Source organism: Tripterygium wilfordii, chromosome 18 (assembly GCF_013401445.1).
Source record: "Tripterygium wilfordii isolate XIE 37 chromosome 18, ASM1340144v1, whole genome shotgun sequence".
NCBI lineage: Eukaryota > Viridiplantae > Streptophyta > Magnoliopsida > Celastrales > Celastraceae > Tripterygium > Tripterygium wilfordii.
In genome coordinates, this window is record NC_052249.1 from 12,833,598 (window position 1) to 12,847,169 (window position 13,572).

A 13,572-nucleotide genomic window follows, 5' to 3' on the forward strand; every position below is an offset into this window, starting at 1 on the left:
GAAGCCCAGAGGACAAACTCTATTTTTGAAGATATCCAATTCTGACCGTCTGAAGACTGAACTCTGAACGCACCATTCACCTAAAGATGATGGTGCCTCTTCTCTGTTTATAACCCACATGCATCGCATCAGACCAGAATTGGTGCCAAACGCCCCCTATTCACCCGACTTGGCAAAACCATCAATTCAAGGTGCTAATGAGCAAGCGGCTTTCACAATATTGCCTACAGTACATCATAGCATCCTACAGCTGTACCATCTGACATCGATGTTTAACTGGAATACAAACCCGTATAGATAAAAATCTACTCTTACCATCACATTAGGGCAAAGCCCTGGAATTCACATTGGAAGAATACCTAGTCTTTCATTTGTTCACTCTCTCCATCCATGAACAAGGACGAGACTTTATACCACTGTCGTTCTTTCAGCTACCAAGAACAGGAGCAATATATAATTTTACAGAAAACACAGCAGAACTACAGATAAAGAGCACAAGTGTACTGGAAGGTAAAAGTGTTACTGCCAGTCCATCCCCAAAGCCTCCAGGAGACGAAAGCCTCAGAAGCTTCATCCATGGCAACCAAAGCTTCTACCACAACTCCAGTCTCAGCTTTCAGAGCCCATCAATGGGCTCAGTTCGGTCCTGCACTGCAAGCTGCTCAGAGATATCAGCAAGTGATTTAAGATTGCACTTGATCAATGCTTCAACAAAATAGCATGTCTCATCCTTCGTGTTACCATCAGGCACATCAACCACAAATGACTCAATAACCAAAGTCCCTGGTCTGCCATCAATTATCTCTGGATGAAGGGATATGGTTGAAGAATAATTCTGCAAGAATAGTTCAAAAAAGTGAGCACAGAGAAATGCAGTAAAAATTTTGATGTTCTTTTTTGGTAAACACATCTCGTGCACAAGGCTCCCGTAGTGGGCAGAGTCGGGGACAGGCAGGATGTACGCAGACCCATGTGCCTCTCCGGACAGTAGGACACAGCCAAAGAGTATAAGTTTCAAAACACACATCAGAAGCACACGCCAAACTACAACAACACAACTCAAATGCAAGATAAAAATTACAACTTGAGCATGCACAATTGAAGGGTTCGAATAACTCCTTCAAATGAGGGACCATAGTACAGAAAGCAAACTTGCAGTAAAAAAAGTCAGATCCATACCCTTAGTCTGTGATCCCCACCAATGATCCTGATACTAAAGATATGCTCATCATCATCAAGAAGCTCCAATCTCTCAGTACTTGTAGTGGCAGGAAGTCCAGACTTGACGTCAACTTCTCTAAGACTCCCAATCTCAAGATTTCCCTGAGTGACACACCTGCTGACAAAAGGCTTATACTTCTGTGGTTGATCGAATCTCCTTACCAAAGACCAAACCTATAAAGGAACAAATAGACGCATGTTGTCAGAGTGTTTAAGCAGTCAGCAGAACAGAAAATGGGCGACGGATAAATTTAATGTCCGACAACCTAAAGAAGTACTGAAGGCTGAAGCTCTACAATTGATCAAAAAAAGAGAGTTCCGCATCAACAAAAATGTCATTGGAGCTAGGGATATCTCAAATGAAAACCTAACCAGTTATTGAGGGAAAAAAACAGAAGCATGAATTACATATTTCACCAATAGGCATATAATGACTCAACAAAGCCCAAGTCTACATAAGACTTGTCGCTCGATTGTGCTTATGTTTCTCCAAATGCTTGGCAGTTGGCTTCTGAAATCTACAGTTAATTCTCGACTCCTAATCTTTCATGCATTTTCCAGGAATCACAGAATCTAAACAGAAGCTTTACAAGTTACAGAATCAAAACAGAGGGGTTGAGTATGTGTTTTTACGCACAAGGGAACAAAATTAGTTTCACCGAGTCCCTAAGTCCACTACCAACAGTTATGATGATACACACCCATGGTTAATGCTCCTCCCAATGAACATGAGGAAAAAAATAGGAAGAGTCTCAAATTTCGTATCTACCATAGCTACCGGACTCGAGTGAGAGAACAAAAAACACAATGTACGTCTCCCCTTCAAAAAAATTTCCCTTCCAAAAAAAAAAACAAACACTAGATTGAAAACAAAACCATCTCAAACAAAGCAATACGCAGCAGATCGAGATCATACACTCACAACAAAAACGGTCAAACCTAAAAAAAAATACATAAAAAATTAAAAGATCAAAAACCTCTTATCCGTGATCCACCAGAATCTATGCAGAGAAAACCATAAATCTTGTTAGGCAGAGATAGAGCCAATTTATATAAATGAACAGAAACATCAGAATCTTCTCAAATCAACCCACCGAAAAGAACGAAAGTCGCAAACATGAAACAGAGAGAACAAGAGGGAAGAGAAAGAGAGAGAGTTACGAGATGAACAGGGGCTTTGATATGCTTGACAAGATCGGAGCTACACTGATTCTCTGCTAGGTCGTGCCGGTGATGCCTCCTTATGTACTCACTCTCTGCGCTCCCAAATCCATTTATGTTACTATTCCCATTCATCCTTGAATCCTTCTATTCTTCTACCAAACAAACGCTGCCTTAATTCCCTGTTTTCCTGGCAACACCAACAATAACCATTTACGTCCCCCCTCTCTCCGGTGTACGTTCTTCCGATCACCGTCCGGCGATATTATCCGAAAACGCCTTCCTGTCTTCCTTTTTAGGGATTTCCCTCTAAGATATGAGAAATATATTAGATATGAGAAATATATTGGCCCAGTTTGGATGACAATTTTTGGCAGCATTTATACCATTTGTTAATATAAATGCTACATGTTATCCAAACAACAATTTCATGGCTCATATTCCAATAGGTTTTTTTGGGAGCATTTCCACTAGTTATAAAATGATAGGCCTTTGTACAATTTTACAAATTTAAATCAGTTTTTTCCTATTTTATCCCCAATTAATTACTAATATACCAAATATATCCTGATTTGCCCTAAAGTTTCGAGACTCGAGTTTCTCACCTCTATCACCGTCTTGCTTGTACTGAAAGGGGAAGCTGCGCCGGAACATCTACTCCATTAAATAAATAAATTCAATTTTATTTAAATTAATAATTTATTTATTTATTTATAATTTATTATTATCTTGAATTTAATTAAATTCATTATATTAATTTTATGAATTAATTTATATGTTTGGATACAACATATACAACTAATATACAAAATACCCCTGCACGTAATTTGTCGCAATATGCTACACAACCCAAATGTTAACAGTAAAAGTTCAACCAAACACCTATCAAGCATTCAGGCAACATATCTGCTACTAAAATTGTCCAACATTTCTGCTACCACCATTTCTACTAATATATCTGCTATTTTCAAAAAGTTTTACCAAACTAGGCCATTGAAGTGGGGTTTTAATATTGGGCCTTTTTCTTGTACAGATGTGATCCACAAAAACATTAATTTTCATTACTTCCAAAAAACATTATTATTATTTTTTTCTAGGTAACACCTTGTTGTTAAGGGGTGTAGAAATTAGGAGGGTAAACGGTCATTTTATTTTTTAGACATGATTTTTTAATATTTTTTTGGACATGATTTTTAAATATTTTGACGTGAAGTTAATCTATCAATTAAAAACAGCTAATATTTTATTTGGTTCTAAATAAATTGTTTTAAAAATAACAGATCAAAATAAGGGTTTAAACACGCTGATTACCAAGGAATATTGATTTCTAAATGCGTCTGTAAGGTAAGCTGCACGTGATATGAAAGATTTTCATTGGTTGCATACCATGAAATTTGTCTATCAACACCAATTAGTAACATGAAGGGTCAATTAACAAGGTGGTGGTTTAAATGATTACATGTAGTTTCTTTCATCGGTATCCCTATGATCTCGTCACATATAAATCATACATAGCCTAAGTGGTATCATTACCAACTTTTCATATAACCACGCCTTAGGATGCGATGCATAATATTTTCTAACCAAGGCCAATACTTCATAAGTTTAAACGTAACTTGAAACAGCTCCATTGAGAGCAATCAGACATAGCTCTAAAAGCCACTCCCTAAAGCATCTACTTATCACTAACAGCAGCTTTGTAGACAACGTAGATATATACAAACAAATTTTGGAACAAAACAGAACGTAGTCCGTTTCTTTAAAGAAGACCATAGAACATAATAGAAAGAACGAAAGAAATGAATAAACAAATTGATGATGTTCAAATGGGCATATTCAGATATCATGCCTGTGAGATTTAATGGTCAAAATCCTAAATAGGTATAAGGATAATCCAGACAGGAACAATATGCGGTACTTCTCTAATTATGCTGTGGATCAGCTGGTCCTGCCTTGTCATGGTGAAATTTCACTACAATACATGTTATGTTGTCGGCACTTCCACGAGTGAAAGCAGCTTCCGCCAACTTCCGAGCAGCAGCCTCAGGTTCCTCCACGGTTTGAGCAAGTGAAACAGCATCCTGAACAAATACATCATCTTTATGCAAATGCTAATGTTGTAGGCTTGGCGGTGACACCAAAACTAAGGATCTCAAGCAAAACACAAATATAGCTTTCTATAACGTTGATACAAGACATTATGCAGTTTTGTACTGACGTCAAATGAATACCATCAACCATTCCAATAACAAGGTTTAGCAGCCAACTAAAAATATTTGGTGTGGCACAGTTTGAACACTATACCTGACTGAATCCATGGAAGACTATACCAGCCAACATCATAACAACGTTTAGCAGCCAACTAAAAATAATTGGTGTGGCACAGTTTGAACACTATACCCGACTGAATCCATGGACGACCATACCATCCAACATCATAAAACCTCATAGGCAAAGCAACATAAACTAACAATGATTCACCAGTGACTTGGTTTTATGTGTACTCACAAAGATTATTTTGCTTGCACCCAATTGAAATAGAGGGGGATGAGAATGGGAAGGCTTACCTCATTGGGTACCACATCCCATAATCCATCACTTGCAAGCACAAGCAATTCAAATTCTTCATCTATCTCCCGCTCCTGCGTAGTGGAAGAAAACAAATAGAATTGGTCATTTTATTTAAATTGAATCCACACAGAATGCTTTGGTGTACTTTTGTATCGAGTATTGAAACCAATATCCTTACAGGCAGCAAAGGTACATGGAAAATGAATGGAGCTTCATCAACATATTGTTTATATGAAGTATCTCATACACAGTACATAGAATCCAATTCATTCACTTTACTGGTCCCCTTCCCATAGATGTCGGTTCGGGCACATGCAGCTTGACATTATTCAGATGGATGAAGCTCATAACAGGCCAACAAACTTTTAATACCAAAAGGGATGTTTCGCATTTCAATTATCTTTTTATAGATGCCAAGCCCTCTGAAGAGAGGAACATTAACCACAAAGTAGAAAGGAATAAGACTAAAAGAACATCTTAAGTTATAGAAAATATTACCTGGATCTCAGGTTCAGCAACAACAAATTGCTTCAACATCCGGTTACCGAAAGCACGAGACATAGCAAGTACACCTCCTACTCTCCAGGTGCCTTAAGACAATACACAATTGAGCATCAAAATATTGTTTGATTGGTTTTAATGTATCTCAATTTACTCATAATATATGAAAAATAAACGGCCAAGTAGCTATAGCACTCAAATGCTCTAACAGCCACATCTATCACCATGATTGAGGAAATAACAAGGATGATTCCTTCCTCCGCATAGGTAATGTGCATAAACTTATTCCCCATCAGCAATTCTGCTTGTTGGAGGGTTAAAGTATAAATGTCCATAGAATGTTAAACCATCAACTCTATCCACAAGTTAAGAATTTTTTGAAATAGAACATGGAAATTAATAGCAAGTTAAGACCTCGACTGTATTTACAAGTTATCGTGTGCAATAATCACCATAACTACAATTAATTAATTCACATTTCTGTCATTCAACAATATAGGCTTTATCTTAGAAAACTTTACCTGCCCACATTATTATGCCCCCAGCACTCTCGATTCTCTTACGCTCATCAATTCTGTTCGGTTTATGATCTTCAGATAGAGGGATTGCTGTCAACAATAAAAAAGAAAAATAAGTCTCAAGGATTATTATACAAGACTACAGTCTACTAACATCATTGTAATCTGTAACAGTGCCCATTTCAACACAAGTATCTTGGGATGCTGGTAATAATTTTAAGAATTGGAAGTTTTAGAACAGATGCTCATATGAAAATTTACCATCTATCATGTACACAAAATAAGAACTCTATAAGAACAAAAATACTTCACAGGATTGCTCATATGACAAATTAAAAATAATGAGAAATCAATTGAACATGTAGAAAATTTCACATATTCAACAGGTATTACTAGAGACATTATTTTAAAAACCCCAATAAATAATAAAATAAAATATTTCCCCTTATAAATGTCAATGTGAATGCGAGAAATTTTTTTTGCACTCCTCAACAAGTGTTACATTGCCTAAGCCCGAATATTCTTGCTTACCAAACAGGTGAAATACAGAGTCAAAGGGACCATTATGTTGAGGAGGATTTAATGGGACCATTGTGAACCCTGGATTTATGTTAGCACCAAAATAAGATACCTATAATTAAATACAGGGCTGCAGCATTAACGCCACAGCAAGCAAACAGCATTTATGGTGTTTTCACCTACAGTACTACACTCATTTTTTTCCATTTGTAATTTTAAAGCTTCCTCCATTTCTATTTCTTAAACACTCCATGCCCATAATGACTATGCCATTTGCCAACTCACATTAATTGTCTGATCATCCATTAGTTGCTCTCCAATACCTCCCAACCAATAGAAAACAACACGTTGACATTACTCTTCCAAGAAAATACCTAAATGGGTAAATCACTACTGCCCTAGAAATATAATAAATGATTTGAGTTATACCTTTCCCGTCCTTCAATATCACAGTGCGTGAATCTCCTACATTGGCAACATAAAGATGGTTGCCAACCAAAACTGCTGTCGACGCCGTGGAGCCATCATCCCGGAAAGTATCTCTTTCAGAATCCAAAAAGTCTACATCAGTTTGTTGATATGTTTCACCTGCAAGTTTACCCAAGTTACCAGATGGCATATCACGATCCAATGTAAAAGGGATGGTAATGGTTCCCATGCAGAAGCCACACTACTTGAATTGAACAGCAGATACTGTGCCATTATATGGTTTCAGTATGCTATCAAGAGATATTTCAATAGTGCGGAATACTGCATGAGGACACTAACAACAAAAGACTCGTGACATTGTCAAAAGTGAAAACATATCCAGTTGCTTCACATGTTGTGCATAAGAAATGGCATCGGAAAGCATTAACATACTTATGGCCAATTTGGTATCAGTCATAAATTGAGGATGCTTCATTAGGTTCTCAAATAGGTGTTCCTTCAGATACTCAGCAGCCCGAGAACCACCATGGCCTGTATAGACATTCCAATATGCTTAGAAAAGAAAAATAACTCACATGCACTCATGAAAAGCATATTATCTCGAGTTCTCAACTACAAATGAAAGTTAATTATCGAGGAAAAAAAAAAGGTCAACAAAGCGAGATCTTGATTCAGTTACCGAGAAGCACTAACAAGGTCTACGACAACACATACAACCAGAAATACCATCTGATTTGCATTATCCGACCTGGACCAAAAACTAGGTATAACCGTATAAGCCATTACTTGGCTGTAACCATGTTCCATAATTAAAATCTCAACCCACATGCAACAGTTCCAGTAAATAGTCATAGATTCTGCATATACAACAGGACGTTCATACTTAACAAGACCTGTAGATACCTTTTGACCCAGTGTTTGGTGAAAACGGTTAAAGCACCAGCAGCTAAACATTGGTTTGTACTCTTCCATTTTCAGAATGTTGGACATGTTTCAATGTCACGTAACTTTAAATATTACTCATTTTACACCATAGCATGCTTAATTAATTATAAGAGATGAAACGAAAATTCCTAACCATCAAATATTCCAAACATGCAGACCCTTTGCCCATTGATCTTGGAGTTTTTAACATCAAAGAAATCCTCCATGGTCACTCTCTTTCCCCTGAAACTTGAGTATCCACAGCTCAATTTACCATCTTCACTGTCAAAAAGACAAAAAGCAAATATAAGTGCAATTCAATCACATACATTTTGCTGATAACATATTCAAACCATTCTTATAACTATTAATCCATAACCATACACAAATTCATGGACATCAGGCTCCACCCATACACAGAAGAATAAGGGAAGGTCGACTCAAAGCAAAAGAATCAGAGTTGCTTAAAGGCTCTAACAATGATATTAACACTAATCACTTCTCCTTATCTCTCCAACCATGAAGAAATTGGTGGTAACAATAAAAGCAATTCAAATATGGACTGAACGACACGTGTAGATGATAAAAAAAATGATAATTTGGTCATAAATGAAAAAGAGAATATAAATACAAAGCTAAACAAAATGAATAGCAACTGAAAAGCGAAAGCAAAAAATTATAAAACATTGATCCAATACAAGTTCAGTTCAGAAGTCGTGTTGTGTTCAACTGTTCCAAATAATTAAAATGCATTTTTATTCCTAATAGCCATACATCTACTAGCCAAAAGGGAAACACATCCCAGAAATGATTATTCTTACAGCTAAATCTGTTAAATGAATATTTTCTAAAATTTCCACCACAAACACATGCAGATTCAGAATTTCATATTAAGATATAGGGCATAGAACTACCTTTTCCACCCTCCACTGATATATCCTCTGTCATCATTTTCCTCTGGCAAGATATCAGCTATAGCTGCCCATTTCTCTGTTGCACTAGAATCAACCATCATTCTTAGAATTGTTTTAAATCCTCTATTCCACGTATAGATTAAACCACGACTGGCATGTAAACTCCTTGTTGTACTGCCAACTTGCACACTTCTTTTGGAGAGTATTCCTATATTGAAAGCTTGAAAGGCCACACTCTTTATACAGCTGTTGCATATCATCTATATAGGGCAGTCTGGATATCAGTGCCAAAATCTGCGCAATAAAACCATAAAAGTTAAAAATCATGACGAGGATCTCAACAAATCAATACAAAATCCAAGCACATCAATATGTAATCCAAACAAGAGCTCTTTGATATAAAGTATAAATAACGCAATGTGGAATCTACGGAAATGTAGTGAAAAATAAAACGAAATAGAAAACAAGCTCCATCTTCACTCAAACTTTTCTCCGCAACATGAAGAGGAATTAATAACATGACAACATTCATCAAGTTTTTCACATCCACTCAATAAAACCTAAAAAATTATGGGCGCTACGCTACCAATATTCTCCAGTAATCTGGGTTTCTCTGGTTTCATTTATACAATATGCTATACTGAAATTCCAAATCAAATCTAGCAAACACAAATACATGAAGACGTAAGTACAAAAATCAAATGTAGATCTCCAGAAATTCTGGTTTTCTCTGATTTCATTTGTACAACATGCGATACTGAAATTCTAAATCAAATCTAGCAAACACAAATACATGAAGACGTAAGTACAAAAATTAAATACAGATCTCCAAAAATTTTGGTTTTCGCTGGTTTCATTTCTACAATATGCGATACTGAAATTCCAAATCAAATCTAGCAAAAACAAATACATGAAGACGTAAGTACAAAAAATAAATACAGATCTCCAGAAATTTTGGTTTCGCTGGTTTCGTAGTGAAATTCCAAATCAAATATAATAGACACAAATACATGCAAAACAATAATTAGAAAGAAGAAACAAATCTTACATTTAAGCTACTAGACTCATTGAGTTGAGAAATCGCATTCAAAAATATCGCTATGAATCAGAAACACGTTTCGGTATGATTAGACGCAAAAATATTCAAGAATAACGGATCTCCGGTTAAATCATCGAAATCTCACAGCAGGATCGGATCAGATGATCTGATTCGGCCCAGAAAGATCCGATCGCCAGATACTGGAGTATATTGCAGTTTTAGACTAGAATCAGCCGTGTACTTTTCTTTGCCTATAATATAAGAGAATCTGAAACCCTAAATAGAAACAGAGAGATTCAGGAGCGGTGTAGAGATATGGTTGGTTTTTGTAAGTATATCATCATCATCAATCTATATATATAAAGCTAAGGATCCACAAGGCTTCTCCTCAATTCATGGTGCCATGTGGATGCCTTTACAAGAAAGCTTACATAGACATAAATTTTTTTTAAATTATATTAGAAAACTTAAAACCCACAACCATACACATAAATGTATTGTAAAACTTTAATACCCACAACCCACAACCACACTCATACACTTTAAGACCCACAACCACACTCATGCAATTAATAGTTTTCAAATAATTTAAAAATCATATTGAATTGTATGAGAATTTAATGTTTCCTAGGAGTGGTTTGATGTTCTTTTGGTTTCTCAAAGGTCATGTATTGTTAATTATAAGAGTCTTTTGATATGACCTAATTAATGAAATTCATTTGTAGGATTTAGTTTTAAAACATTTTGTGTGTTTTTTGCATTAATTACCACCATTTAACAATATGAATTGCCCATTAAGATGATTAAGGTTACTTTTGGAACCCCCCATGATATAAAAGATGACATCTTACCATTGAAACACAACCTTGAAATCATCATCCATACAAGTCACAAAAAAATTATTTAGTAAAAATGGTGGAGGGTTTGCTTAAAGGTTTAAACCCCGATCGAATGGATTCGCATGTTGTGGTAAGGCTCACTCGACTTTGGGAATCACGAAACACCAAGACGGACGAAACAATAAGCATTGACATGATTTTGCTTGACTGCGAGGTGAGGAATTTTTCCTTCGATTCCGCTATACATCCACATATTAACATTATCTTAGACACTTGTAATGTATTTTTTCCTCAATAGTTTCAAGTTTAACAAAAATGACAACCTACCTTAAATTTTTTAGATTTGCTTTCATACGTCATTTACATCATCTTCGCTTAATTTGATGTATTCTTATTTTTTTTAAATTCTATAATATCTATACTGTTTATTACATAATTTTATGGCCCACAAAATTTATTTGATTTGTATTATGAGTGTAATTTGTAGTTCTTTCCCTTTCTTAGCATATTGATAAAATGTATTGTAGTTATTTGCTATTTATTTGATGTTGTTCATCATGCTAACAAAGTATTGATTAATTTTAAAAGGGAACACAAATACATGCTATTATATGGAAACGTCAAGCGGAACGCTTCCGGGAGAAACTACATGAGGGGAAACTATACAAAATCAAGAATTTTAGGGTCGTTGTTAGCAAAGTTAATTACAAGCCGGTGGATGGAAAATACACCATTGTATTCATGCCCAACACTAGCTTAGAAGAATTACCAAAAGACCGTGGTGAACCCATCGACAAGCACAAGTTTTGCTTCCAAAGTTATGAAGAATTAGTCAACCGCCTTAACCACCATGTTGTATTGTCAGGTTTTGTATACATATCCCACCAAACATTATGTTTGACTCTATCAACTAATCTTGACGTGCATACATCGTTTTAGTGCAGATGTTATTGGTCTTTTGACTGGTGTGGGAGATATTGAACCGATATCAACTCAAGGGTCCATGATGGAAAAATTGGATTTACAGCTCCAGCTTGATGGGTCTTGATACCTTTAATTTCTTATTCATTCACAATATATTGCACCATCCGAAATTTTCCCTCTTTTTTTTTAAAAAAAATTGACAAATTAATATGCACACTACTAACAAGAATACATATATGAGATGTCTTATTATAATGTGCAGAAAATTTGAGATAAAGATCACTCTATGGAATGACAAGGCTCAAAGTTTTATGAGTTTACTCAAAGGGACTAAAGAGCAGCCGTATATTGTTATTGTGACGTCTACTATTGTGAAGATCTTCAACGGTTAATACAAAATCCTTTTTAAAATAATAAATTGTTTAACCATAATGTTTGTTGTATAATATTTTTTAAAAAATTGTGATATGCAGGCCAACATTATTTGTCATCAACTGGAGCTACTAAATTTTATATCAACCTCGATATACCAGAAAGCAAAAGTCTTCTTGAAAGGTAAATTACAAGTGAATTAAAAATGTTTTTTATTATTATTGCTCATGTTAAACAAAACCATGTCTTTTTTTTTCGGGTTTAACAGCCGTGGGTCGAAATCGGTTGATTTAACAATGTTTGCGCCAAACACTACTCGATTGTCTATTCAAGATCAAATGGAGTCGAATAGAAAAAATATTTACGAGTTGACATCGATGCTTCCTCCAAAAAATGTCAATAACATTGTCGTGGTTACTCTTTGTGCGGAGATTGTGGAGGTGCAAAATAAACTTGGTTGGTATTATTTCTCTTGCGAAAATTGCAAGAGAAAACTGGAGAAATCTGACAATGTTTATCGCTGTGAGCCATGCCACCGTGACTCAGTGTTTCCTAATACAAGGTATGAATCTAAGAAATGCATATTCGTTCAATATTTAAATAAATCATAAGCATCCTTTTAAATTGGTATCTAAGTTCCTTTTTACAGTTATAAAGTTATTGTGCTGGTAAAGGATGAGACTGGCGAAACAACACTTACTATGTTCGACCGTGAGGTTCAGCAATTAATAGGAATTTCAGCGCCCCAACTTATCAGCCATTATGGTTTCTCTATTCGTGATCTGCCCACACAATTTGACACGCTCCGCGGTCGAACTTTCATATTCCAATTGAAAGTTAATGATTTCAATTTTATTTATGGAAAAGAAGATTACACTGTTATGAAGATCTTTGATACAAACAACAACAAGATGATGGATGCTGAAAATTTAATCAAGGTCAAAATTGAGCATGTAGATACGCTTCAGGTAGTTGCGTACAAAGTTGAGCAGTAATATCTTAATTAATTTTATATCACATACTATGCATGTGTTTTATTAACAACTTCTTATGCAGGGTAGCACAAATTCTGGAGATGATGCTGCGTTGGTGTACAAAAATGACCATCAAGAAGATGTAAGGTTTATTATGTTCAAATTATGAAGACTTACTGATGACATTACAATTTCAATTATGCATAGGCTAATCATTTTTTTTAAAAAAACTTCTTTACAGACCTTGAATTTACCAGCAACCAAAATGTTAGCTGCTGAAATTGTTGCCAGTGGTGTGGATGTTTCAGATCATGATGAAAAAAAAAAAGCCAAGCATGCGATTGAAAGCAGTGCAAGTAAATCTGACCCCGCTCCTCTTTCCTTGTTTTCTCGGATTAGAGAGTCAAGTGTAAAGTTTGGAAGTTGGCGACGTGGCGCTCTTCATGGACATGAAGAGTTATCCACTGTATTCGAGATTATTGGTGATATTTTTGATCTTTCCAGTCAGTGTGATGCACGTATTTCACCCAGTCTGTTTAATATATTTCTTTATTTTTATCAAGATTTGAGACGCTTAAAAAGATTTCAACAAAAGAAGCCCAAACGATCGACCGTCACCAGGTTCCCCGTTGTTTCATGTTTAATTTAATTTTTGTTTGGAACTTA

General features: G+C 35.6%; 3 protein-coding genes across 4 annotated transcripts; 1 reads left to right on the forward strand and 2 right to left on the reverse strand.

The window, feature by feature from the left end:
- Positions 1-185: 185 nt before the first annotated feature.
- On the reverse strand, positions 186-2,707 carry LOC119984845 (abscisic acid receptor PYL8-like). Its single transcript, XM_038828974.1, has 3 exons — positions 2,383-2,707; positions 1,180-1,395; positions 186-835 (listed from the first exon to the last, which is right to left on the reverse strand). Exons 1-3 carry the CDS (start codon positions 2,515-2,517, stop codon positions 617-619), a joined length of 570 nt encoding a protein of 189 aa, XP_038684902.1. The 5' UTR covers positions 2,518-2,707; the 3' UTR covers positions 186-616.
- A 1,338-nt stretch (positions 2,708-4,045) lies between these two features.
- On the reverse strand, positions 4,046-10,130 carry LOC119984776 (probable protein phosphatase 2C 76). 2 transcript variants are annotated; one of them, XM_038828886.1, is made up of 9 exons: positions 9,807-10,130; positions 8,759-9,052; positions 7,999-8,126; positions 7,353-7,451; positions 6,921-7,079; positions 5,976-6,062; positions 5,452-5,543; positions 4,950-5,024; positions 4,046-4,463 (listed from the first exon to the last, which is right to left on the reverse strand). In XM_038828886.1, exons 2-9 carry the CDS (start codon positions 9,016-9,018, stop codon positions 4,305-4,307), a joined length of 1,059 nt encoding a protein of 352 aa, XP_038684814.1. In that variant the 5' UTR covers positions 9,019-9,052; positions 9,807-10,130; the 3' UTR covers positions 4,046-4,304. The 2 variants fall into 2 exon arrangements, with proteins under 2 accessions (XP_038684814.1, XP_038684815.1); XM_038828887.1 differs by having other exon boundaries at positions 10,049-10,067.
- A 579-nt stretch (positions 10,131-10,709) lies between these two features.
- Positions 10,710-13,555, forward strand: LOC119983505 (replication protein A 70 kDa DNA-binding subunit D-like). Its single transcript, XM_038827169.1, has 9 exons — positions 10,710-10,766; positions 11,225-11,501; positions 11,581-11,677; positions 11,823-11,947; positions 12,034-12,115; positions 12,201-12,494; positions 12,582-12,900; positions 12,989-13,048; positions 13,148-13,555. The coding sequence occupies exons 1-9, from the start codon at positions 10,710-10,712 to the stop codon at positions 13,553-13,555; spliced, it is 1,719 nt and encodes a 572-aa protein (XP_038683097.1).
- The last annotated feature ends 17 nt before the right edge of the window (positions 13,556-13,572 follow it).

Bases quoted from the DNA above. Each gene is read 5' to 3' on its own strand.
- LOC119984776 (XM_038828886.1), bottom strand. From the start codon at position 9,018: ATGATATGCAACAGCTGTATAAAGAGTGTGGCCTTTCAAGCTTTCAAT. The intron at 5,025-5,451 runs GTAATATTTTCT...TCCACTACGCAG, and splicing joins TTGCTGAACCTGAGATCCAG to GAGCGGGAGATAGATGAAGA. The intron at 4,464-4,949 runs GTAAGCCTTCCC...GTATTTGTTCAG, and splicing joins GGGATGTGGTACCCAATGAG to GATGCTGTTTCACTTGCTCA.
- LOC119984845 (XM_038828974.1), bottom strand. From the start codon at position 2,517: ATGAATGGGAATAGTAACATAAATGGATTTGGGAGCGCAGAGAGTGAG. The intron at 1,396-2,382 runs GTAACTCTCTCT...GTTCCTTTATAG, and splicing joins TCAAAGCCCCTGTTCATCTC to GTTTGGTCTTTGGTAAGGAG. The intron at 836-1,179 runs GTATGGATCTGA...CTATTCTTGCAG, and splicing joins GTGGGGATCACAGACTAAGG to AATTATTCTTCAACCATATC.
- LOC119983505 (XM_038827169.1), top strand. From the start codon at position 10,710: ATGGTGGAGGGTTTGCTTAAAGGTTTAAACCCCGATCGAATGGATTCG. The intron at 10,767-11,224 runs GTAAGGCTCACT...TAATTTTAAAAG, and splicing joins GAATGGATTCGCATGTTGTG to GGAACACAAATACATGCTAT. The intron at 12,495-12,581 runs GTATGAATCTAA...TCCTTTTTACAG, and splicing joins TCAGTGTTTCCTAATACAAG to TTATAAAGTTATTGTGCTGG.